This window comes from Manis pentadactyla, chromosome 10, assembly GCF_030020395.1.
Source record: "Manis pentadactyla isolate mManPen7 chromosome 10, mManPen7.hap1, whole genome shotgun sequence".
In the NCBI taxonomy this organism is placed as follows: Eukaryota; Metazoa; Chordata; class Mammalia; order Pholidota; family Manidae; genus Manis; species Manis pentadactyla.
The window spans coordinates 35082962-35110843 of record NC_080028.1 but is presented as its reverse complement, the minus strand read 5'-3'; the positions used below and the strand labels follow the sequence as shown (position 1 = coordinate 35110843).

General features: G+C 41.7%; 1 protein-coding gene and 1 long non-coding RNA gene across 2 annotated transcripts in view; one reads left to right on the top strand and one right to left on the bottom strand.

The window, feature by feature from the left end:
- Positions 1 to 10858: 10858 nt before the first annotated feature.
- The window catches only part of LOC130679255 (uncharacterized), a 215667-nt gene continuing 198643 nt past the window's right edge, over positions 10859 to 27882 (bottom strand). Inside the window, exon 4 of the mRNA XM_057487878.1 lies at positions 10859 to 12826. Coding sequence (XP_057343861.1) covers positions 12529 to 12826 — 298 coding nt within the window. The 3' untranslated portion in view covers positions 10859 to 12528. The remainder of the gene's footprint in view (positions 12827 to 27882) is intronic.
- Positions 12875 to 26187, top strand: LOC130679010 (uncharacterized). Its single transcript, XR_008992009.1, has 3 exons — positions 12875 to 13062; positions 21112 to 21229; positions 25578 to 26187. It is a non-coding gene; the product is annotated as an uncharacterized LOC130679010 (long non-coding RNA).

Here is a 27882-nt window from a genome sequence, read left to right as displayed (position 1 = left end):
TAAGAAGGATTCCTCCCAGATCAAGCTTTCCTCGAAAATTCCACTTTAATCCATAATCAGAAAGAAAAACTGGAGGCAGGCCCAGTCTGCAAGTATAGCAGTCTTCACCACTTCTCAGCTTGCTCACCCTGCATCTGGAAGGAGATAGCGTAGAGTCAGCTAACAGACTTAGTCTTGCTTAAAACAGCTCCTGTTTCAGCCATTGTGATTTCCTGATTCTTCCAGGACTTGGGGAGGGCGTCAGGGAGGAGAAAAGAGACTGAAGTGTCAGGCAAGAAATTATTCTGGGGACACTGACCACATGGAGAAGAAAGCAGGGGACCACCCCCACCACCCGACTCCCAGAGCCCCACAGGAGCTCTCTGGCTTCCTCATTTAATATCCTCCACCCAAGGAAATTCCCGCAGAGGCACCACACCCCCAATTATCTCTGTTTTCCTTGCATTTCCAACAACTACACAGAAGTAAGAAAAGGCTTTCATTGCAAGTGTGGAAGATAAGATCTTGAAATATTAATCGTTGTGTTTTCTTTCTTCCCAGCATTTTCTGACCTTCCCCCTAGTAGGCAGAAGTATCTACTCTGCTGGCAGAAGCATTAGCGTTGTTATGTCTGGAAGACTGAAAGAAAGGAAAGGTTATTGTTCAGAATTTTTATTTCCATTCAAGGCAGATCAGAGAGTTTATGTTAAAACAAATGCTTGCAGGTGGCTAATGGCAGGAGGCCTCCTGTCAAGAGCATGCATCCCTCCTCACCTCCCTGGTTATCCACTGGGTGGGAGCCTCCCATCTTCCTATGACATGTTCCCACACATCACCCCAGGTGATCCTCCTATGACCTGGGAAATTGCTGAGCCCGTCTGAACTGCCCAAGGTGGAAGGCCCTTTGTCCATAGGCCAACAACACTTAAAAAGCTGGAGTCTTTGACCTCCAGAAAGTGGTGGAATAAAGGAAAAGACCTAGCAGTAGTATGTGAGTGGACTTGGGGTTGGCATGGGTAATTTGCCCCATAACACAGCAAACAATGGTGTTTCTCAACAAGGTATTTTGAGACAAGAGAATAAGGATAATACATTTCCCCAAATACTCTATACTTTCTCAAATATATCTATTCTTTATGATAGATCCTATTTTAAGCAAATATAGGAAACTACATTTTCAACAGGAATTTGAAAGTTCCCCCAAGTAAAATAAAAACCTACCCAGATGGTTTAAGACCCAGCTCCTAAATAGGCTGATGTACAAGGAATGGTCTTCTGGGTCACTCAAATAAAAGCATAAGAACCAAAACTGATTCTTTAAGGAGTCCAGTCAAAGACCAGCAGCCCTGGGTCTTAACTTCCTCTTCAGGGCATGGAGGTCCTGCCAGCTTGTCTCCCACAGGGAGCTGGCGCTGTCACCCCTTCCCAGGTCCCCCTTTCAGGAACCCCAAGAGGCAGTATGCTTTTGGAAAGCTTTGCCAATGGCAAGAGAACAGCCTTCCTTCTACTCATCTTCCCTTTAAGTTTAGCTTATTAGACTGAGACTGAGTTTAAAGCATAATAATTTAATATTTGTTGAAGAATGAAATCCTCTTCTTTTTCTAATCTGTGACTATTTCTGAGTAATAAAAATTTCATGTTTCAGCTGGTAATAGCCATTTTTATCTTCAAAATAACAAGTAATCAGTGTAAAAAATAAAGGTGCAGGAAAGGGTAAAGAAAAAAAAATCCCAAATCCCAGTAGTAGAGAAAAACTAATACTAATCACCATTAGTGTTTGAATGTATATGATTTTAGTTGTACTTTTTTTGTTTACAAAATTAAAAATTAGTAATCTGATTTTCTCTATATTTTGGATATTATCCTATGGGAATGAAATTAATCATCACTGTTCTTAAGAGGTACAGAGTACTGCAATGTATAAATTTGCTTTAATGGACATTACTAAACATTTTTGCTAACACAAATAATGCTATAATGAACTTCCTGTACATACATCCGTGCCCACTTGCCCAGTTATTTCATTATGATAAATTCCTGTAAGCAAACTTTGCTAGATCAAGTCATATACATTTTTTTCAAGGCCTTTGATGCATATTGCCAAAAGCCCCTCCCCTTGAACACTTCTCATTTACAACCTCACTAGTTCAGAAGAGTGCATTTCTTCCTCATACTCTCACAGATACCAAGTATAAGCCTTTTGAAAATTTTCGCCCATTTGAGAAAGATATTGGTGCCTCCCTATTGTTTTATTTTCTTTGATTTTTAACAAAGTTGAGTATATTTTCATATGCTAATAAATATTTGTATTTTTTCTTTTTTGAATGGACGGTTTCTGTGCCCATTTTCTCATTTTTTTAACTTTATACCTTTTTATTGAAGCATACTTGATATATACAATATATTAGTTTCAGGTGTACAGCAAAGTGATTCAACAATTATCTACATTATGAAAAGCTCACCATGATAAGTCTAGTTACCTTCTGTTGCTATAAAGTTCTTACAGCATTATTGACTATGCTGTATTTTTTATCACTTTGACTTATTTTATAACTAGAAATTTGTACCTCTACCTCCTTCACCTAATTCACCCATTCCCCTCAACCCCTCCCCTATGGCAACCACCAGGCTATTCTCTGTGTTTATGAATCTATTTGTTTTCCTTGTTCTTGTGTCTTAGATTCTACGTATAAGTGAAATCAATTGCTACTTGTCTTTCTCTGACTTATTTTACTTAGCATAATACCCACTAGGTCCATCCAGGCTGTTTCAAGTGGCAAGATTTCATTCTTTTGTATGGCCGAGTAATATTCCACTGTATATATATCACATCATTATTCATCTATCAGTGACTTTTACATTGCTCCCATATCTTGGCTATTGTAAATAAGGCTGCAGTGAACATAGAATGCATATGCCTTTCTGAATTTGTGTTTTTGTTTTCTTCAGGTAAATATCCAGAAGTGGAATTGCTGAGTCATATGTAATTTCTATTTTTTAAATTATTGCAGAAACTCCATACTATTTTCCATAGTGGCTGCACCAATTTACATTCCCATCAACTGTACATGAGGGTTCCCTTTTCTCCATGTTCTTGCCAGAACTAATATTTCTTGTCTTTTTGATACTAGCCATTCTGACTGGAATGAAGTAATATCTCATTGTGGTTTTGATTTGTATTTCTCTAATGGTTAGTGTCGTTGAGCACCTTTTCATGTGCCTGTTGTCCATTTGTAGGTTGTCTTTGAAAAAATGTCTGTTCAGGTCCTCTGCCTACTTTTAATCAGATTCTTTTTTAGTGTTGAGTTGTATGAGTTCTTTACATATTTTAGACATGGATTCCTTGTCAGATATACCATTTGCAAATATATTCTCCCATTCAGTAGGTAGCCTTTTCATTTTGTTGATGGTTTCCTTTGCTGTGCAGAACTTTTTAGTTTGATGTAGTCCCACTTGTTTATTCTTGCTTTGTTTCCCTTGTCCAGGGAGACATAGCCAGAGAAAAAACTGCTAATGCCAATGTTCAAGAATTTGTTTACTGTCTATGTTTTCTTTTAGTTTCTATTCTTATATTTAGATCTTTAATCCATTTTGAGTTTATTTTTGTATATGTTGTAAGACAGTGGTCCAGTTTTGTTCTTTTGAAGGTAGCTATCCAATTTTCCCACACCATTTACTGAACAGACTGTCTTTTCCCTGTGTGTATTCTTGTCTCCTTTGTCATATTTTAATTGACCATATAAACATAAGCTTATTTATGGGCTCTCTACTCTTCTGTTCCATTGATTTCTATGCCCTTTTTTCAGTTGCCAGTACCATACTGTTTTGATTACTATAGATTTGTAGTTTAGTTTGAAACCAGGGAGCAGGATACCATGATCTTTGTTCTTCTTAAAATTGCCTTGGCTATTCAGGGTCTTTTGTGATTCTATACAAATTTTAGGGTTATTTGCTCTAGTTTCTATGGAAAATGCCATTGATATTTTAATAGGGATTGCGTTCAGTCTGTAGATTTCTTTGGGTACTATGGAAATTTTAATAATATTGATTCTCCCAAACCACTAGCAAGGAATATCTTTCAATTCCTGTCTTCTTCAATTTCTTTCATTAATATCTTATAGTTTACAGAATACAGGTCTTTCACCTTCTTCGTTAAATTTATTCCTTGGTTCTTTATTCTTTTTGATGAAATTGTAAAGGAATTGTTTCCTGAACCTCTCTTTCTGCTAGCTCATTGTTGGTATACAGAAATGCAACAGATTTCTGTATATTGATTTTAAATCCTGCAACTTTACTGAATTCATTTATTAGTTCTAATAGTTTGTGTGATTTGGTGTAGTCTTTGATGCTTTATATATATCATGTCATCTATAAATAGTGACAGTTTTACTTGTTTACCAATTTTGATGTTTTTTATTTCTTGTCTGATTGCTGTGGCTAGGACTTATGGTACTATGTTGAATAAAAGTGGTGAGAGTGGGCATCCTTGCCTTGTTTCTGTTCTTAGAGGAAAAGCTTTCAGCTTTTCACCATTGAGTATGATGTTAGTGTGGGTTTGTCACATATGACATTTTTATATTAAGCTATGTTCCTTCTGTAGCTACTTTGTTGAAAGTTTTTATCATGAATTGATAGTGAATCTTCACAAATGCTTTTTCTGTGTCTATGGAGATGATCATATGGTTTTTATCCTTTGTTTTGTTATTGTGGTATATCAAAATGATTTGCAGATATTGACCTATCCTTTCATTCCTGGAATAAATCCCCCTGATCATGGTGAATGATGCCTTTAATGTATTTTTTAATTCAGCTTACTAGTATTTTGTTCAGGAATTTTGCATTTGTGTTCATCAGGGATATTAGTCTGTAATTTCTTTCTCTTTTGTAATAGTGTCTTTGTCTGGTTTTAGAATCAAGGTAATGCTAAACTCATAGAATGAATTTGGAAATATTCCATCCTCTTCAGTTTTTTGGAATGATTTAAGGATAGATACTCATCTTTAAATGTTTGGTAAAATTCACCTGTAAAGCATCCTGGTCCTGAATTTTGTTGGGAGTGTTTGAATTACTACTTCAGTTTTGTTAGTAAGTAATCAGCCTTTTTAGAATTTCTATTTCCTCCTGGTTCAGTCTTGGAAGATTGCATGTTTCTAGAAATTATCCATTTCTTCTAGTTGTCCAGTTTGTTGGCATATAATTTTTCATTGTGCTCTCATAGTTCTTTTTATGTCTGTAGTGTCAGTAATAACTTCTCTTTTATTTATGAATCTGAGTTTTCCATTTTTTTTGAGAGTCTAACTAAAGGTTTATCAAATTTGTTTGTCTTCTCAAAGAACCATCTCTTAATTTCATGGATCTTTTCTATTGTTGTTGTTGTTGTTGTTTTGTCTCTATTTCATTTATTTCCACTCTGAATTTTATTATTTCCTTCCTTCTATTTTGGCATTTGTTCCTCTTTTTCTAGTTCCTTTTTCTAGGGGTAAGGTTAGATTGTTTAATTGAGATCTTTGTTTCCCCAGGTAGGCCTGTATTTATAAACTTTCCCCTTAGAACTGATTTTGCTGCATCCCAAAGACTTTGAAACATTTTGAGTACATTTTCACTAGTCTCTTGGTATTCTCTTAAATTTCCTCTTTGATTTCTTCATTGACCCATTCATTGTTTAGTTGCATATTTTGCCTCCATGCGTTGGTGTTTTTTCCAGTTTTTTCCTTGTGATCCAAGGTTTATACCATCATGATTGGAAAAGATGCTTGATATACTTTCAGTCTTCTTAAATTGAGACCTGTGTTTTGGCCTAAGTAATCTATCCTGAAGAATGTTTTATGTGCACTTGAAAGGAATGTGTATTCTGCTTCAGGGATGGAACAGTCTGTATATATCTGTTAAGTCCATATGGTCTAATCTGTCATTCAAAGCCACTGTTGCTTTATTGATTTTCTGTCTGGATGATCTGTCCATTGATGTAAGTGGTTTGTTAAAGGACCCTGCTGTTATTGTATTGCTCTCAATACCTCCCTTTATATGTTAGTATTTGCTTTATATATTTAGGTGCTCCTCTTTTGGGTGCATAGATACTTACAATTGTTATATTTTCTTGCTGGATTGAATGCTTTCTCATTGTGTAATGTGTTTCTTTGTCTCTTGTTATAGCCTTTGTTTTAAAGCCTACTTTGTATAATATAAAATACTACTACCCCAGCTTTATTATTTCATTTCCATTTATATGGAATATCTTTTTCTATCCCTTCACTTTCAGTCTGCGCATGTCTTAGATTTAAAGTGAGTCACGTGTAGGCAGTATATAGACGGGTCTTATTTTTTTTTTTTAATCCACTTAGTCACCCTATGTCTTTTGATTGGAGCAGGTAGTCCATTTACATTTAGAGTAATTACTGATAGGTATATACTTATTGCCATTTTGTTAAGTGTTTTCTGATTGTTTTGTATTCTTTTCTGATCTTTGTTTCTTGTTCTCTTCCTTTGTATGAAATGACTTTATTGTTATGCATAGATTCCTTTCTCTTTAATTTTTGTGTATCATATTTTTGATTTGTGGTTACCATGAGGTTTACCTATGACTTCCTACATATATAATAGTCTATGTTAAGTTGATGGTTTCTTAAGTTCAAACATGTTCTAAAAACAGTACATCTTTATTTCCCCCCCTCCATGTCTTATATCTATTTTTGTTGTGTTATACCTTTTTGTTTAGTAATTCTCTTTATTAATTTTTAGATTAAGGTTAATTTTACTACTCTTATCTTTCCACCTTGTTATTAGCTTTTAAGTAATTAATCTACTACATTTACTATATGTTTGCTTTTACCAGTAAAATTTTTTCCTTTTGTAATTTTCTTGTTTCTATTTACGGCATCTCTTTTCCTCTTTAAGAAGTCCCTTTAACTTTTCTGGTAAGGCCAATTTGATGGTGGTGAACTCCTTTAACTTATGCTTAATTGGAAAACTTTCACCTTTCTTTAAAATCTAAATGAAAGAAAGCTTAGTAGAGTATTCTTGGCTATAGGGTTTTTTCCTTTCAGTCCTTTGAATATATCATGCCACTCCCTTCCACTTTAAAATTTCTGTTGAAAAATCAGCTGATAGTCTTATGAGGTTTCCCTTATACATAAATTGTTGCTTTTCTCTTGCTGTTTTAAGATTTTTCTCTTTCTCTTTAATCTTTGATATTGTAACTAGTACATGTCTTGCTGTGAACCTCCTTGAGTTCATCTTGTTTGGGACTCTGTGGTTTCTGTACCTGAATGTCTTTTTCCTTCCTCAAATTAGGAAACTCTTCAGCTATTATTTCTGCAAGTAAGTTTTCTGCCTCTTTTTCTCATTTCTCCTTTCCTGGGACTTCTATAATGCAAATATTAGTACATTTGATGTTGCTGCAGAGGTTCCTTCACCTGTCTTCATTATTAAAATTCTTTTTTCTTTTTGCTCTGTAGCTTGAGTGCTCCCGTTACACTGCCTTTCAGATTGCTGCTCCACTCCTCCGCATCCTCTGTTACTCCCGTCTAGTGTATTTTTCATTTCAGTTATTGTTATTTCATATTCAGTTCTGATTGTTTTTCAAATTTTCTATCTCTTTGTTGAAGTCCTCCCTGAGTTCATCCACTCTTAAGTTGGGGGTATATCTTTGTAATCATTAATCTGAATTCTTTATCAGGTAAATTGCTTAACTCTGTTTCGTTTAGTTCATTTTATGCAGTTTTGTCTTGATATTTCATTTGGATCATATTCCTTATCACCTCTTTTTTTTTTTTTTTTACTCTCTGTGTTTGTTGCTATGAGTTAGGTGAAACACCTCTTCTCCCAGTCTTGAAGGAGTGGACATCCCCTGGGTAGACTGTGTGTGTCTGGTGGCTTTGGCTAGCTGGAAGCCAGGTGAGTATAGGGTCGGGGAGTCCCAGTGTGTGCCAGGCTGGGGGCACTTTGTAGGGCTGGGGGTTGGAGGGTTGTGGTACAGGTGTCTTCCACTGTGCATAGTGTGGGGCACTTTGATGGCACTGCCAGATCTCAGGTAGGTGCTTTGTGTTTGGGTGGAGAGTTGCCTCATGGGTTCTCTGAGCTGCTGTGGGCATCCAGACCTTGATTCCCTCTGTGCTGTCAATGTGTGAAGAGGAATATAAACAATGGCACTCCCCATACCTCTGATCCCAGAAAGAGTTCCAGCAGCAGTTCCCCACCACTTGGCACATTCCAGAGTTACTAAGTTGAATTCCTTTACTTACAATCTAATTGACATTTAAACCATGTGTTTTTCTGTGTCCCAGTGCAGGCAAATCTGTGTGAAGATCCCTCAGTAATATCTATCCCTACTGCAGGTTGCCTTGTTAGGGAAGGGTTTTCCCACCATTAGCATGTCTCCATCTCTTCTGCCATTTTTCAAGTGGTCTCTTCAGCCCTCACTGTGCAGACGGTGTTGTGCAATCAGTAGGTGTACATGTGATATGTATGTGGGAGGAAGTGGATTCAGGGTCTTTTTTATGCCAACATCTTGGACCTCTCTGACGCCTATTTTTCTATTCAAATATTCATATTTTCCTTCCTGATTTTAGCAACTCATTACATACAAATATGACATTTTCTAGGCTGTATTTCAGGGAACTTCATTGCCCTGTGAGATAATAATAGGTGTGCTGAGAAGTGTGAAAGACTTCTGTGGTCATATTTAACACATCATTTCCTAAACTTAATTGACCATCAAAACTTTGTTTTTCCACACAACACCCATTGGCATCATTCAGAACACTGGTGTTCTAGGCAATAACATTTGAGAAATTGTTTTCTTTAAATGATACTAATGGTTTAATCTGTTATGTATGTAGCATGGTTTTTCCCCATTCATCATTTGTCCTTTACATGATTTTTTTTCCATCTAGTTTTTAATTCACATACTCAGATCTCTCAGTGTTCTCCTTTGCAGTTTAGTGATTTAGAAATATGGACCCTAAAGTCACACTTGTTTGGTTCAAATCCCGGCACCACCACTTGTTGGGACCTTGGGAAAATTACTTAACCTTTCTGTGCTTCCATTTTATCATCTGGAAAATGAGAGAAACGAATAGTAAATACCTATCAAGTTGTGAGGGTTAAATTATTTAATATAGGTAAAACAGAATTATGTTTGACACAGAGTGTCAGAGGATGACAACAATGGTGATGATGGGTTACTTTTTAGATGATATGGAAAGTCTTTTCCTATATCTATGTTGCAAAATAAAAAAACCTCGTATTTTCTTCTAGGATTTTTATAGAAATTGATTTTGCTATTAATTACAGAGCAAAGAGTCTACTTTTTTCCTCACTGGTTAGCCAGATTTCTCCAACACCATTTAATGATCAATACTCCCTTTATCATATACTATCACTTTCTTCTTCTGGATTTTTCTCTTCTGCTCAGCCTATTCTGATACCAAGACCCCTCCTTCCTATTCCTTTTCAGAAAAGTTACAGCTGTGTTTGCCTGAATCAAGAGTATGTGTTGGATTTTCCCCAAGAGACACATGGTCAGGGTGAGGGACCTTGAAAATGGAAAATGGTTTTCTACAATGCAGATGGGAAATATAGATCACACAGACTTTCGAATTAGACTGTTACTGTGCCTGTTGGTGCTCACATGCTGCTGAGGCCCAGTTGGGGTTACAGCCTGGGGATTCCTTCGGGAATGTTTGAACTCTAATAGTGTTCAATGTATCAGAGAAAAATGAATATCCTCAAGCGCCATCTGATCCTTCTCCTTTCTGTTGCAGCAACCAAATGACCTCAAAATCACTAGAAAAGATGCAAGGAGGAAGGGATATCCACCTGACCCAGCCCAGGCCGTGGGAGGAGAGCCAAGCAGTCGCAGTTGAGAGGAAGCTGTGGTACTTCAAAGAGGCTTCACAGAGGTGGAACCAGAGCAGCACTGAGGATATTTCACTCAAAGCTGAGGGAAAGCCAGAGTTCTCAGAATTGCCTATAGGGCCCAACACAGCCTTCATCTTCTCTGTACCCCATCACCTCTTATTCACCCTGTTCCTAACAGCCTCTTTGCTGTTCCTCAAACATGCTGCCATCTCAGGGCATCTTCATATGTTGATTCCCCTAGAATGTTCTCCCAGTACTCAGACTAATTGTTTCCAAGTCAGTTGAAGGACTTTGCTCACATGCCAACTTATAGGCAAGGCCATTCCTGCCCATTCTACTTAAGGCTGTGCCAGCCCTCCTTACCCCTCCCTAGCTTCACGTGTCTCTGGAGCATGGATCACTGCCTGACAAGCTATTTTACATACTTTTTGTTTATTGTGTCTCTTGTCACCTTCAAGTATGAGCCACTTAAGAGTTTGTACTCTATTTTGCACTGATATTTCTTAACATCTGGAACAGTGCCTGGCATACATAGGACTCTACAGTTGTTTGTAGATGAGCAAATGAGTGTAGCATTGTCACTTGCATTCTGCTTTGGGATGTGTCTAGGCCTGTGAACAATAAAATGTTCTCTCAGAACAGAGCTGCCTGATTGACTCCGGATTTTTAAGCCAGCCTCTGCAAACCAGGTATTTCTAAAGTAAGGGGAAAGCCTGCATCTCCTGAAAGTGATAGCAGGCATAGTCTTGCAGTGACTTCCCTTATTAGATGTCCTAACTTCATACGTGAGGCTGCCACAAAGCCAGGCTAATGAAATGCAAGCTAAAACCAGAGTAAGATACCACCGCACACCCACCAGGGTGGCTAAAATGAAAACACGGGAAGTTGTGAGTGTGGTGAGGATGGGGAGGAAGAAACCCTCATACAATTTGAAAAACCGCAGCATATAGCAAAAGCACATCCCACGGCTCAGCGTTTCTACGCCTATGTAGACCCAACAGGAATGCCAAAACACAGGTAATACAGTGTTTATAGTCTGTTTGTAATGGCCAAATCTGAAGCAAGAACTGGAGCAAAATAGTAAAATGGATTTTTCATAAATATGGTATGTTCACATGGTAGAATACTCCACAGTACATGAAATTCATAATCTACCACCCCAAGCATGATATGGATAAGCTGCACAAACATAAATGCTGAGCAAAAGTCAGACAGTAGTATATAGTGTGTATATAGTGTGTATTTCTATCTAGATAAGATTATAACGAGGTAACATGACTCTATTTTGCTAGAAGTCTAGAGAGACTAGAAAGGAACATGAGAAGTGCTTTGGGCTTCTGATAATATGCTTTTTGATCTGGGTGCCTGTTACATGGGAATATTCAGCTTTTGAAAATTCATCAAGCTGGATTATTTATGTTGACTTTATGTAAAATTTTCTAACTAGGTTTGTGCATTAGAACCACTAGTTGGAGATGCAGGGCACTCATTTGCCAAAGAGACTTGTTCCTCTAAGTTGGCACTATTTCAGAAGCCCTGCTCCAGCACCTGGGGTGGGTGGGGGGATGGGAGGGGGTCAGGCGAGCACCTTCCAGTCATGGCCAGAGCATACGTCTGTGATGCTACAACACTGAAAAAGGGCAGGGAGCAGATGTAGACAGAAGAAGGCTGGTAGAAAGCCTCAGGCAGCTGGTGTCTGAGATCACTTGGGGCTTCAAGGCAAACACTGCCTGCTGTCAGGGGCAGGAAGGTGAAGATTTTCCAGCCAGCCTCGGAGGGTGTCAGCAGCCATAGGACTGTGCAGGTCAAATTTCTAACCAGATATCCAGGGAAGGAGAATGACCTCTGCTTATAAACTGAATCTGGAAACCTTGTTATAGAAAGCAGTAGGGGAAAAAAAAGACACAGAAAGATAGATAGGGCAGGTCTTAAGATACTTCTGAGGAGCAAGCTGCAGCAGGAGCTCCGGCTGACATGCCAGAGGCAGAACCCCTTATTTCCTTCAATTAACAAAACTAAACAGGAAATGAAGGACAAGAACATACAGGAACTACAAGGCCCCACGAGGGTGCCGGAGCCCATGTGGAAGGGGACTCCTCCCACACCAGACCTGCAGGTTTTGGTGTTCAAAGTGTGAAAGGCTCCGGCAAGGTTTTAAGGGTCCTGCTTCCAACATTGGGGTGTAGGGGTGGAAGGCAGTACCTAAAGAAAGAGAAAGGCCATCCCATAATATGCTATTGCTCTGGAAAGGAAGGAAACAGACAAAAGTCTATAGTTGAGAGAGAACCCCTCTTTAGTTCTCCAAGGACCGGGGCCACTTGAAGAAGGTCGGAAACAATGAATCGGCCAAGGATTTGCATTGTTTCCAGCCCTCCAGGAGCAGGCTCTTGCTCTGAGAAACTCCAGCCCTCACCTCCCAGGATAGGCAAAGGCCCGGCAGAAGCAGCTACCAGGAGAAAGGAGACTTGAAGTTCAGTGGTGCTAGTTAGGGAGTTTTAAGGATGACAGCTGAGAGCCGGCACCTGTGCCACCATCCTGGCTTTGGGTTCTGCAGCCCCCGTGTGGAAGCCCCCCCATCCATCCTGTGTGTAAGAGTCAGGGAGGAAGTGGGAGTGAGCGGTGGGAGTTGAAGAAGAGAGCACAGCAAACTCAGGAGACTTGCAGGCAGTGGCTGGATGCATCAGGCCAGCTCTAGCATGCTCGCTGTGCGTGTCCAGATGTGTAGGCAGCATATGGGGTGGTTAGTATGGCTATCCTTATGCAAGCGCTGTGGGCAGAAAGCTGCACTAACACAAAGAGAAAATATTCCAGCACTGGCTTGTCCCTTTTTCTCTCTTGAGAGTGTCCCAAACAGGTCCTCCAGAGGATGGAAAGTGTTGGTTTTGTCTCTGAGGAGATGCAGATGAGACTCAAGAGGACTTGCCAAGCCAGCAGTCTAGTGTGTGCCCTCCGCGAGTGCGATGGGCACTGTTCATGGGCTGAGGGCAACCTAGAATAGAGATGCAAACAAAAAGAAAGGAAAGATAAATTAGGTTTTATTAATATTATTCATATTTCAGCTAACAGAATCACTAACTTTCCTCTTGAAAAGAATCTATGATTCTATGAATCTGTCTCCTGTCATAGGTTACCTAGTATTATGGATGGAATGTTTGTGTCCCAGCAAAATTCATATGTTGAAACCCTACCGCACAATGTGGTATTAGAAGGTGAGGCCTCTGGAAAGTAATTAGCTGAGGTCATGAGGACAGAGCCTCGTGAGTGGGGTCGGCGCCCTTAGAAGAGCCACAGGAGAGCTTACTGCTCTCTGCCACGTGAGGAGGCAGTGAAAGCTGGCAGTCTGCACCTCACAGAAGGACTCACCAGAGCCCAGCCGTGCTGGCACACCGATCTCAGACTCTGGCCGCCAGGACTGCGAGGAATAAATTTCTGTTGTTTATAAGCCACCCAGACTATTGTACTTGTTAGAGCGGCCCAGCTGGGCTAAGACACCCTAGTTGGCTTTGACCCAGAGAAATGCTCCTAAAGACAAACATTGAGAAATTCCTTGCACAAATTTTACTGTGAGAAATGGTCTTTTCGTTTTTAAATTTGTGAAAAACTGGAAACTCTAAATAACCCACATGGAGTGGTTTAATCAAACCTCTCTATATAATAAATTATGCATCCATTACAATGATATAGAAGAACATGTGATAATATTTAAAAGTCTATAATGAGAACTAACAGAAAAAAATAAATTCTCAAACATGTACAGCAGACATTTAAAATGTGTGCAGACATGCACACATACAATGTATGTAGAGTGCGTACTGAAGAGTCCAAAAAAATCAACAAGATGTTAATAATATAAAGAGGTTGGATTTCTGATTAACTTCATACTTTTAACTTTAATTTTCTATTCAACAAGGAACATATATTATCTGGGTAATAAGAAAAAACCCCCCCAGGATTGGTTATATATAAAATAAACAATTCCAAGCTCTGGAATTGAGAGACCAGTGGGGGAGTTTTGAGGCCAAGGATTCTTTGAGGACACTGTCAGCACAGCTATGGAAGAAAATCATGGGGCCCAGAACTGCCCCACTGAGGCCCTCATCTAAGATGACTCAGGTCCTTGTCTGAGATTCCTGTTCACACAGCTCTATGGTGCTTGCTTATCGGATAAGGCCTGAGTCAGAGATGGAGAGTGTGTTTGCCTCTGATGTCTGTGTGGAGGAAGAAATAACACCGAAACCTTATAAATTCACAGTCTCAATCCAATGGGTACCCTAGCAAAGTAGCAGTTCTGTTAAAGGAAGATTGTCCCTAGAACAGAACAGAGCATTTGATGTGGGCTGGGTAAGAATCACACAGTGAGATCTGTGGTCATTGGCACATAAATATATACAGTTCATCTTGAAAAATCTCACCCCCTCCCCAGAAGTATCTAATAGACTTTATGAATGCATTTTTTCTACTCAGTATAGTCAGCCAATGTGTAATGAATAAGTGCTGAAGGTCACACTTATTGGACTTGGAAGTGATGCACATCTCCTCATTTGAATAGTTGATTTAATATTGTTATTTCTACCCTGTATCATTGGGTTAGAGCTCAAGTCTAATGAAGCCTCAGGAGCTGGTTTTATTCCCATATATGGTTGTTATCTTAAGACAGAATTTTCTCCACTGCCACAAAACTCTTCTTCTAAGCCCTTAATCTGGATATGTCACAAGGTGCCTATATAACACAAGGACATCATAATTCCTGGGAAGTTATGGGAGCAAACGCTTCACGTCCCGAGGAATGCTGCTTCGTGACAACCTTCTGGCTGAGATCAGCAGGCAAACGTTATCTCTGCAACATCACAGAAGCATCTTCAAACTGAGGGACATCAAGCAACATACTAAAAGTAAAAGGGAAACAACAAACAAATCCTTGTCCCACTGAGACAGTAGGCCTCCATTCCTATAAACAGGAAACCATTGGCCATTTGGTACAGGGGTAGCCAGAGGAGGCCCGGAGTGAAGCTTTGTTTGGCAAAAATGATGCAGAACAGGGGCTTGCCAGACAGAGCCAGAAGAAAGAAGACAGGCAATGGGCAGACCCAGAAGATGACACCAGCAGGAAAGGGGAAATTTTTCTGCCCTTCCTTAGAATAGTACTGTTGTCAGGCAGCTGCGTCTGTGGAGGTCGCTTGCTCTGCTCTAGGGGAAACCTCGACCCGGATGGTGGAGGGTTCTTGACTCTGGGAAAAAATTCTCAAACAGGTCTGATGAGTGTAGGCAAGGAAGGAATTCATTAAAGCAAGAGTAGTAGTGCTTGGCTGCGACTAAGCAGGCTGTACAGAGCCAGAAGAGCAGAGGGAGGAAAGGAAAGTTGATTAAACTCCTGCTTGGCACAGGGCAGATCTCTTCCCAATTCCTGAAGCCAGGGTCACCTGGCATCTGTGTCCACTTGAATCTGCCCAGCATGGGAACTAAACCCCTACCTACCACTCCAGGATTTGGAGGAGCCATAGAGCATTGGATGGAGTGAGTTTATATTTTGAGAATTTCCCAAAACAAAGAAAGGTTTTTTGGGAGGCTACTAAAGACATGATCTTACAGCTGCCGTCCTGTCCAAGTCACCCAGGTGACAGAAGCCTGAAGCCCAAATCAGAGACCTCAGCAGCCCTTCCCTATTTTTCTGAAGTAGGACAGCGAGTGAAAACTTCTGCTTAAATTCTAGAAAATGGAATGAAATAGCAAAGTTACAAAGATGCTTACCACTGGAAGAGCACAGAGACCAAACACAGTAAGTTGAGCAGTGAGAAGTCTTTATTTAAGGCAAAGTACACGCTTGAAGAAAGGGGAGTGCAGGCAGCCTTAGAGAGGAGGTGTGCTTAAGGGCTTAGGATTCTGTCTTTTAAGGTTTTCAAGAATGGGGTAACGGGCTAGAGGCATAGGCTTGACGTGGTGTCTCATGATGTGTATCTCCAGTAAGAGACATTATGTCACTATCCACAGTCAGTCCTCTAGATATTCTGTAAGATAAACTTAACACAAGAAATTCATTGATCCTGTTCTTCTCCAAGATAGTGGTTACCCTCAAGCAGTGGGGACATATCATTTAGAACTGCTTACCCTGCCTTAACATAGGGTCGATTATTGGTTGATTACCATAAAATATGGTATCTTTATAAATAGGAGGAATCTTACCTCCTAACTCCCTGGTTTTTAAAATGGAATCTTAGCCTTAAGATGGAGTCCCTCCTGTTCTTTCTATACTATTTGTATCTTTGCATTTTTATCATAGGCAGGAAAAATTAATCACGATGCTTGTCCCATGTGCCTGCCCTACCTCAGTAGCATTCCTCTTTCTCTCCTCTGTGTTCCCCATACCTCTTGTTTTATTCTATCAAAGTACTTGTCACCCCATGTCATTCTGGCCTACTTGTCTACGTCCCTTTGTATCAAGCTTCATGTGGGCTGGAGCCATGTGTCCTTGTCCATAATGGTGAATAGGCTGGTATCCCCAAGCCTGACATACTGTAGGCTCCTAGTAGATGCTTAATAAACGTGTCATCAGTATGAGAAAATGAATGATGTATGCAAAGATTTACCATGAAGAAGAAATGAGCAGCATATCCTAATGAAGATGGGCATGGCACACAACTTGGGGAAGATCAAAGTCAGCCCCTTGGATGGACTCAGGGGCAGGTTTTAAACAAGGAGGCAGGAAGACCTGTGCCATTAATTGTCAAAGAGACAAAAGAGCCTCTTGAGTTGGCCTAAAAATCTTGTATATTTGCAACACTCACCTTGTTTGATGTGAGTTGCAGAGTATTTTCTTCTGTTCCTTATACTGTATAATGGGGAAAAATGATTGCTGTGTGTATCAAATACTCCCAGGGCTGATGGGCATGTAAACAGGGAAAAGAATGGAGAGGGGCCCTGTAAAACCATTTCCTTTACCCGTCTGGGAGAATTTACATAAAAATGTCCTCATGGGGTGTTCCATTGCCAGTTGACAGCTCTTAACATCTAGTAAATAATTTTCCTATCTGAAGCCTGCTTCTCTTTGTTATGTATCACTGGTTTGTATAGAGAGTTTTCCCAGTCTGCATTCTTGAGCAAGCCCATCAGGGCAAAACAAACCCATATACACCGGTATCCCTCCTTAAATGGACATTACATCAGGCCCATTGTTAAGTTCCCAGATTGAGGTCCGTGTCTGAAGATAAATGGCCAAGATTTCTAATAGTAGTAGTAGTTAAGGGGAATAACTGTGTAATAATTTTGGCTTCAGTAAGCATTGTAGGCATAGATCTCAGCAAAGGTTTTAGAGGCTTAGCCAGAAATAGGGGTGATTGAGGAAAAGCAGGGCCTTGAGACCAGCTATACAATCTGTGTTATTGTCTTAACGGGAGAGAGCCCTGCAGGAGGGGGACAATCAGCAGGCAAGTCCATTGTCCCCCTTTTGCATGTTCTTAAATCTGTGGGCACCCATTAGTGACATGGTGTAGAGAGAAGAAAACTGGCTTGGGAATCTGGACATTTAGCTGTTCTCAATTTCAGCAAAGCGATCGTTGGCTTCTGAGCGAGTGAGACGGGAGCTTTTGGGACCGTCCTTGGTGTTTCCCTAAAGCGGAATGCGCTGCCCCCACCCACCTGCAGCAGAATCTTGTCCTCAGGTTTCAGCTGAAATGCACCTCCTCAGAGTCCTCCCCAGATACCCCCGTCCTCTATCATGTCACTCCTTCTATTTTGCTCAGTATATAAAGCCGTCTTACACATGTACTTGTTTTACTGACTGTGTCCTTTCCACACAAAAGCTGCATAAAAGCAGGGACCCTGTCTCTTGTGTTCACTGCTTTAGTATAAGCACTTAGAACAGCACCTGGCACATCTTGGTCCTCAACCACTGTGTACTAAACTTACGAAGGAAGGAGTGAGTAGCTGAATATGAGGTTAAAGATGGCAGTGGGAAAAACGCCTCCTGGTACTAATAGTGTAGGTCTCTTCTCTTGAAGAGGAAGTGTGTATTTCCTAAAGGCAGGGGAACAGGGGACAAAGTGGGTATTTCCATCACAGGAAAAGCCCTTTATTCCCAGCATTTCCTCCCCAGTGTGCATTTCTGCCTGTGGTAGACACACCAGAAGGCAGCAGTGAGGCTGTAGGGGGAGGGTAGGCAATACAGAATTAATAAACTAAGTTATCACTGGGATTTAAAGCCAGTGTTTACATACAGCTCCCAGAAGGCAGAAGATGGCTTTGTCTCACCATTTGCGTGCAGTGAGAAATGTAATGAAAGTAACCGAGAATCTCTGGGAGCACCCTCAGTTCTCTTGAACAACTGCCGTCCATGGGAAAGCGCTCAGGGAGAGGACACCAGCAAGCATGGACAGCTTGCATCTGGCTGTTTTCCATCTCTCCCTGCAGCTCAGGATTCCAAGCAGCAATGGACCCTCATTCACAGTGCGCATCCCCCAGACGTGTTCCCCCAGCGGCGGTAGGTGTCTGCCTCTGTCTGGAGGCAGCCAGCCCCAGCCTGGTTCCATCTGGTACCCTTGTCCAGCAGAATGACTGAGGGTGTCGACCGTAGCTGTTGAACAGTATGAAGCTAAGGCCTTGTTTACATGATGACCTTCATTTATATAGGATGCAATGTTCTAAGGAGAGGCAGGAAAGACATGCCAGGGACCATAACCCTCCCAGACTTTTGTTTAGTACATTATGCACTTAACAATGCTTTCACATGAATCATCTCATTTTATTTTATCCCTCATCACTGTACTTAATGTAAAAAAAGAGCAGGTGTTTTCCTTTATCATTTTATGGAGGTTATAAGAGTTATTTTATAAAGTTATAAGAAGTCAGTGACTTGCTCCAGGTAAGAGAACTGAGAACACCCAGGTCTCCTCATCTCCAAAGGCAGTATTAAAATGCACATTTCTAGGGAAAGAACCCAGGCAGACAGCCTCTTTTGTTACAACCAAATTGTCTCTCTGTCAATGACTAGCCAGGCTCAGCACAGTCCCCGGCACCTGGCAATTATTGAATGGTGGAAGGAAAGAAGAAAAGAAGGAAGTTCTGTTTTAGGGGATGACATTGGCTACACAGTGCACCCAAATGCTCCTTAGGAGAATGATATTATAGCCGGGACCCCCTGCTGTTGATCATCTGAACATATGAACATAGAATTTTGGAACTGACGGGCCCTGGCGATCACAAAAGCTGTGCAGTTCTGTGTGCCTAGTTGTTTATGCCCCACTGCAGCCAGGTGTCTGCCCCCATCATCAGCTGATCTGAATTCACATTCCTATGCACGAACATTTAAAGCAAATAACTTCCTGGACTAAATGTACACATAAAAGTGTGTTTAAATGAATCAGTCTTCTTTTGGAAGTTAAAAGGGGTGGGAGGGGAACAGCTGACATGCTATGGGACCAGTGGCAAAGCAGACCATCTCTCTGATCTTCTGAGAATTTCCAAGTTGAAACACCACGGGGAGGTGATTCCTTCCCTTGGGATACAGGCTGCCTCTGACCCTTAGAGGTGTTAGTTTTGAATCTCAATCTCCCTCTCCTTCTCTTCCTCTTTCCCTTCCTCCCCCATCCCTCTCCCCCTCTCTTCCTCTCCTTTCCTCCTTCTGTCCCTCGTTTCCTCCCTCCCTTTCTGCCTGTAAATGACTTACTCAAAAATAAAATTGTGGCTGAGGAGATAGGAGAGGCTGGAATGTTTCCCAGCCTGCATTTCAAAAGAGACATCTTATTATTTTAACATTAGGAGTTCACCATTAGGTCTATGGAATAACCTTCTTCCTTTTCTTTTGCCTTCCATTACATGTTAATTCCCTCATTCATGTAGGTTGGTAGTGCTGTCAAGGAGCTCTAGCCAAGTAAGAAGGAGCAGGCACAGGGCAAAAGTGCAGGAATGAGGCTAAAGGGTGGAGAGAGAAAATGCAAAGGGCCTCATGTACTGGTCTAAGGAGTTTGCCCTCAGTCCTTGGATCATTATTTCCTGAACTTGGGTATGAAAAACTATGGATCAACTGAAAGGAAGAATTTATTAAATGTTCTTGGTATTGACAACTTCTTTTTATTGCAACATTACTTAAATATATTCCAACATAACCCAGGTATAACTTCCCAATGTTTACAGCCATTATAAACAATAAAACCAAAACAAACTTACAAGGTAAAATCCAATCTAATGTAATTTAACGAAATTCACTTAATGCAATGGATGTTCTTGTTCAACTGACACCAAATGGTTTCTGGCATGTGAACATGACACTTGCTAAAAGCATGTGCACTATTTTAAATTCAGCATGCCTATGACCATGTGCTAAGTAATGACTCAACTTTCCCACTCCTTTCTAGTCAGACTAGCATGGAACTGCCATCAAAAGAAACTATGTGATGTCATATGACCACAACACCCCTATGTGTCGAGTTCATCCCTGTTCCTTTCTCCGTAGCTTGGGACAATAAAATAGGGCTACTTGGCCCCAGGTTACAAGTGGTCATCAAATGACCTCGAAGATGCATATACTCAAATTACAAACTGTCCTTGAAGTTAAAAATGGGGTTTTTTAAATGCCCAAGAGGTCCTGTCATCCCCGAGAGTGCACTGCTGAAGACCATAGCCTGAAGTTTAAGCAAGTATTACATAGGTCCTTGGGGCCCTCTTCTGACCGTTTTGAGCAAGGAAGTGACAAGATGAGATTTCCATCTTAGAGCAATTACCCGGGGGCAGCAATGATGGTACATTAGGGGACAGAGTAAACAGGGAGTAAGGAGGTCACTTGGGAGACAACTCTGATAATTTAGGTGAATGATGATAAACGACCTAACAGAGAAGGGTGAGTGGTGAACAGAGAAGGAGAATGAGCCAGAAATACCTGTGAAAGGCAGAACCTGCAGAACTCATAGGCTGATCAGACGTGACAGGGGAAGGAGAAGAGGGGTTTCCAGCCTGGGTGATGCTCTTAAGCCAGGATGGGAACAGAAGGAAGCTGAGGTTAGTTTCACAAATGGCCACTTTGGGGAGGCTGTGAAACTGGGAGAAGACAGGCAAATATACTGGGTTAGAGACGAGGAGAAAAAGCTTCTAGGTGAGGCTGGGAAGCAAGCATGGCCAAGCAGTCCCTGGCCTACAAACTACGATTCGGTGTCCACACACATCTCAGCACGAGCTCTGCCACTCCCAAATACAATGTTTCTCCAGCCTCCTGTTTGCTACCCGAAGTTCCACCTCAGATGATCATAGCTGCAATAGTCTAACTTAATACTCTGCTACTTTTTAAAGTACAAGATCTGAAGAGACTGACACTCTGTGATTGATGACCCGGATGGAATGATGTGGTGGACGATGGAATCGGCAGTCACTCAGACCGTGGCTTCAGTTCTGCTCCGCCACTTACTAGGTATAAAATGTCATCAAGTCACTTATCCTCTCTGTCTTCCTTTTCATAAGCTGGAGTTATAGAACCTTCTATCAGAAGCTGGTTAGCACTAAATAAAATAATGCATTGTGGTGTCTACCACAGTGTCCGCAGCATCTTGGTTAATAAATCATTCCCATTCTCCTAATACAATGGACAACACTAGACGTCGTGGGTTTAAACCATGCTCTACCACATTCTAATGATATAAGTAAACTAACCTCTCTGTAACATGGAGGAATAATGATTCTAGTGCAAGGATTTATTGAAGTAACTCACTGAGTCATGCACACCAAACTCTGAGTACCAAGTGTCTTGCACAAAGCGTGCACTAACTTTAGCTCTTATTGTCATAGTTACTCCTTCCTCTCTTCTGATGGTTAAGTTTGAGATTCGTTCTTGCTTGTCATTTTGATGAGAGAGGAGGGAGAAACTTTGTGGCACTGGGCACCTAAGCCAGGGGGTGTAAACCTCCATGGGCAGATGGAGAAAAGGCAAGTTGACAGCCTCATAGGCATTTGTTGCCTATTTCTCAAATTTTGTCCAAGATGAGCCGGGGTCTGTCATGCCCCAGGGAGGGAGACATAGAGTGGCTGCAGCGCAAAGCCCTGTGATGAAATGGAAAGCCTGCCCTCGGATGCTTGGCCAGGAAGGCAGCCATGTGGATATAGGTGCTGTGAGTTCTTAATGAGCTATGACAATGCTTATTGTTCTCAATGGACTTTATTTTTCACTTATCAGTGGTATGTGGCATTCACTTAAATGTCGCAGTTATGCTGGATTTTACCCCAAATGTTAAGAGTGGCAAAGAAAAAAAATCTTCAAACCAACTTGTATTTCCTATGGGCTAAGTGCAGCGAAGTTAAAGCTGGAGAAGCTGATCTGGAGGAGCACAGGCCAGTGAGCAAATTTTCCTGGTCTATCCAGCATTATCATTACAAGTTCCTGCCCCTAATCAACCAAGGCCATGAGCAAACTGGTTCTTTTAAAAAATTCATGACAGAAACCGCTGTGCATTTTTCTCTCTGGACTCTCTCACTTGGAATGCAAATACCGCCTGGCTCGTCCAAGCTTTTGCTCACAGCGACTTTAGGCCTGAGCACAGAGCCATGTTCCTGGTGATTTGCTGCCTCCATCAGGATCAGGGAAGAATAGTTTAAAATACATTTCAATTTGTTTAATCCTGAAAGGATCAAGAGGCTTCTGGGTCAAAAGGGAGCAGAGGGCTCTATTAGAGATAGATACATTATTTATTTGGGTACAAATTTTAATCAAACTTTTCCCCAAGTAAAAGAAGAAAGAAACAATTGCAGAGGACTAATGTAGAAAGTGCTCCGTATTTGGGGGCAGGGCAGATATCTGCCACCTGTATGTGTGAGGCAGGGCAAGTCACTTAGCCCCCGAGGTCAAAGGCCTCTGCCATAAAGTCATGACAGCACTGCCAACCTACAGGCTGCTTACGAAACCTGTCATTATCTGTCCCCTACTCCTGCCTCAGTTCTAGTCACTTCCTGCTGGCATAGTCCTCTCAGGTCCTATCAGGCCTCTCAGGGCTCCCTCTTGCCTCTGGCCCTTACTCAAGTTAAGACTCATCTGCCTGACACAGTCCCCCGACCCCATTCCCATTTCCAGGCTGAAGTGACTCATCCTACACACCTCCCTGTAGAAGCCACTTCCTCCAGGAAGTCTTCTTTGACATTCACCTCCCACAGTTAAAGCCTAGGTTGTGTATACCCTTCTGTGAGTCCAGAGCACCTGTGCATGTCCTGACAAAGCACTTATGCCACTGCCCTGGTGACTTGCCAGGCCATCCCCCTGGACTGTGAACTCTGTGTAAGCAGAGATCATGTCTTCTAGTGGCACAGTATCTTCAGGGCTTAGTACAAGGCTGCATACATATGAAGTATCCATTATATACTTGTAAAGTAAATGAAGACGGCTAAATGTCATTCTGTTGCTATTTGTATGTTCCTCAGAAGAGTGCAGTTATGCTCACAAGAAGCTATGCATGTGTTCTGTTGAGCCAGGTGCTTGAGGATTGTAAAATGTTTGCATTCTTTGGGACTTCTTTCTTATTAACAGAGGATAACAACTCTAATAAACTCTTGGCTAACACCAATAGTCAGAAGGCTATGACCAGGCTGACGATAGACACGTACTCATTCATCAGCAAACACTGAGCCCAAAGCAGGGATACGGCAGTGAATTAGATCAAAACTCCTGACCCTGGGGAGCTACTGGTTATGGTTGCACACACATACCTAATAAACAGCTCAAGTACAGAATGTGTCCCCTCATGATGAGTGAGGTGGGGAAAACAGCACAAGGAAGGTGCACAGAATCGCAGGGCAGGGGAATGATCAGGGTAAGCGGCCCTGAGAAGGCGGCAGTGGGGTTAGAGCTTGAAGGAGGTGAGGGAGCCAGCACCTCCCATGTGGGTACCTGGGAGAAGACTGTCCCAGCCAGTACAGAAGCCTGGTGAAAGCACAGCTGGGGAGCCCAGCGGGGCTGGTGTGGAGTGAGCGAGAGGGAGAAGGGAAGGTGGTGTCACAGACAGAAGGCGGAAGGCAAGGAGGGGGAATTTGGTCAAGCCACGCATTTTGAAAATGTAAACATAACCCTAAAGAAAGATATGCTAATGTTTCCCTCACTTCACAGTCAGGCCTGGTTTTGTCTCCCCTCCACACACACACGTGCATTAACAAAGTGTGTTGTGGCTTCTTTTAAGTGGAACAGTTAATATTATGAACAGCCCTGAGGGAAGGCTGTGTGTGCCCTGGGGTGACAGCCTCCTCTCTGGCTTCTCCCCTCTAAGCTCCTTGCTGCACATCCCTTGTGTGGCTCTTCTCACACTGCCATAAAATGACTTGTCTCCTTGCCTGCCTGCCACCCAGTTATGAGTGCCTTAGGGCCCGAGCTTCACTCACTTCAGTAACTCCTTCAGTATAACACACAAAGTAGGAGCTCAGTAGGCCTTCTCACTTACATGGGACTCCATTCGTAACTGGTTGTTTAACACTGGGCAATAGCTGCTCTCTTCTTTAGCAGTCCTCAGGATATCAAAACTTAAAAGAAAATCTTTAATCCACAACTACTCTTAAGAATAAAAGTATAAATAACACAATGAATCGCTTCCACAAGCTACACACACATTATTTTAACGTGGTAATATTGTGTAATGGGGGTCACAGACTTTGGATCAATGAATTGACTGAAATGTTGCAAATTGAAGTAGGAACACAGAAGTAATCTGATTATATTTCACAATAGCCGATTACACTTCCAGACATTAGCTGATTCTCTCGATTAACTGCAGACGTAAGCACAGACAACAGAACACACTGCGTGCCGGCTTGGTGAGGGCACGGCGGTGTCATGAGTGTAGACCTGCGGCTCCCTGGGGTCAGACAGACCCCAGCTCCACTTCCAGCTCTGTTAGTTATTAGCTGGGTAACCTTGGGCAGGTTACTTATCCTCCCTGGTCCTCAGTTTCCTCAAAATAGCACCATCCTTATTGGGTTCTTAATTGTCATGATGTAATCAATGGAAAGCGTCCAGCATAATTCCTAACAGAGCTTCCACATGATGTTATTTACTGTAATGGACAGAATAAGCCAGCATTACCTATTTTATCATGTCTCTCACTTTCACTTCACTTCCTTCATTTTCATAATTGCAACTCTTTTTTAAAAAATCTATGTTATGGAGCACTACAGACTAAAGCCCACACTAACTGTTAAGTGAACAGGTCCATAATGCCTTATCTGCAACTCTAAAATACAGAAAGGTGTAAAAAGTTGGCAGTTTTTTCACAACTTCTGTGAAAGTAAAATTTGAGCTGACCTAAATCATGTGGCACTAAACCCTCACCAGGACTCCTGAGAAAATGTAGTCTTTACTTATTGCATTTGACTGTGACTATTCACAGTCTCGCTGCAGAAATATTAATGTTGCTTATGAGGTATGGCCCCAGATTCTGTTGGGGTGTTGCACAGTATCATGGTGCATTGTCTGTATTGCTTTCCTAAACTCCAAAAACGTCTGAATTCTGGAATACGTCTGGGCACCAGGGTAACAGATAAGACCGTGTGCACCTGCAGACCGTCACGCTAATGGGCAGACACTGTGTCCTGCTTATGGGTTAGGATTGACAAAGGTCCTCATTTATGCTGACTGACTTTGGTGGCCCAGATGCCCATTTACAGGAAAGTCAGAAGTCTGACTTCTGAGCAGCCAACTTCCTCCAAACACGAGGAGGGGGAGAATGCCTTTCTGAAGGAAGGAGGTTTCTTTTAGACATGTCTAATCAGAACTATTATTGTCTTGACAGTGGCTGCTGTTTTCCCAGGAAGCGTTGGACACCAGAATGGAACCTGATTCTCACCAGCTGCAGGAACCACACCTAGTTTTCCAGTCATGATCCTTGACAACTCGCATCACAACAGGAGTTAAAAAGGCATGGTTGTGTCTCACATTTAACAAGCGTAAAAGCTCACAAGCTCACCTGGCATTTATAACCAGCATTTACCCATTTGTCTGAATGGGTAATGGATCGCCTCAGTGGCATCACAACTGACTGTGGTTATATTTCATGGGAAGGCAGAGTAGTTATCTTAGGGGAACTAAGAGCTGTGAACGAGGAGACTGCACCCTTGGGAGGTCTAAAACTTCAAGGTCATGGCCCAGGGTATGCCTGAGGCAGAGAGGCTGGGGGTGGGGGCGGGAGAGTGTGTCAGTGACTGGCAGCTTCCACAGGCACTGTGGTTTTTAGATGATTTCATTGAAATGCTTTCAGGCAAGGACCTCATCCCAGGTAGCCACAATTCCCACCATCTCCTAGTATTTCTTATTACCTTAGGTCTGAGCTAATTGGAGAATTTTAAATACCTATGCCCTTTAGCCTGGGCCAATATTTTCTTTGGGGTGGTGGGGGAGGGTAATATGTGCTATAAAGGAATTTACTGGGACAGTTAGAAAGATCTGAATAATATCTGCAGAGTAAATAACACTATTATAATAAGGTTAATTTGCTGATTTTGATCACTGCGCTGTGATTATGAAGAATATAGTCTTATTTTTAAGAAATGTACACTAAAGTATATGAGGGTAAAAAGATAAAGGTAAAACTCCAGACCTACAAAATTAGAATCTCTGGAAGTGAGGTCCAAGATAGGCATTTTTAGGAAATGGTCCAGGGAGTCACAGTACACTGAAATTTGAGAACTAACAACCTCTATGTCCCTGCTACTTGAAGTGTATTCTGTTCACCAGAGCTCTGGCCTCACCTGGGAGGTGATTAGAAATACAGATCTCCGGCCCCACACAGACTGACTACATCCATACCTGCACTTTTAATATTATCTCCAAGGGGTTCTTTTGCACCTTAGTTTGAGAGGCTGTGCTCTGGATCACCCATGAACAGATGCACATGTAAAGGTGCATGACACTTATTTACCAAAGAAAGAAAAAGGCTTTTCTTTGCTGTTCTCCCTGGTTGCCTACAAAGGCCAGGAAGAAGGGAGAATGAAAAGAAGGGTGGCCTCAGCACACAAAGCTATCGTTTATAATTACTGCTACTCGCCATTCAGCTTGAATGCAAACTTCCTGCTCACACACAAATGTTACTGAAGTCCATCAGGGCAGGACTCCATGTTCCCCCTTCCAGATCCATTGCCTGGGTGGGACACATTGCCCCCAGACAGACACACCAGATGCTGCCCTAGATCAACACTTAGAGCTGCCATGGCAGTTTGTACCACAGAGCTGGACCCGCAAGCTTAGACAGATAGACGGTGCCATTCCTGATTTCAAAGACTGAGCATTTCAGTAAAAGCATCTTAAGAAGTGGAACTAGATTGTCCTATCTCTTACACGCACACACACACACACAGTCTCTTCTTACCTCAAAATATGGGTAGCAAAACTGAACTTGCAGTACTGAGGATGAGGCATCTGGAGTCACCGTGAAGCATCCTTTCCCAAAGAGCATCCCCAAGACACTAGCCTAGTAGATGCTCCTGGCAAAAGGGACTCCATAACTAAATAAGTGCTGGAAATGCTCTATTTTCTGCTTCCCTTCTTGGTGAAGATGCACGTTAGCATATTAAATGCTCTGAGAAGTCCCACGTCAAAGGAAAAAAAAAGTTTGTCTAGCACATTTTCCCAAATATATCCTTAAGGACCCCTTTTATATCCAGTTCTTTTAATATTTTCTGAAACTAATGTTTTAAGGAAAAAACTAAGGAAACAGTGTAGTGGAGAATTTATACACAAAGAAAGAACTCAACTAGTTTCATAAATGGACAGTGAAAAGAAGAAAGAATGGCAGTTGTAAAGCACATCTAAAAACACTGACAGGGCCTCAGGAGGACTTGGGAAATGGACTTCCGTTCCCTGCCAGGAAACCACTTTGGGACAGAGACTCTTTTGGAACCAAACTAAAAAGAAGCAATATTCCTGTGTGCATTAGAGTGGGGCATCAGGATGATTAGGAAGCTACTGGAAGAGTCATCTTTGGTCCTCCCTGTTCCTTCAACCCCATATCCATTCTACCTCAAAATCCTACTTTACTCCGTCAATTTCCCACTTCTTACATATCCTCTGGCCCCACCCTGGCCTAAGTGACCTGGACTACT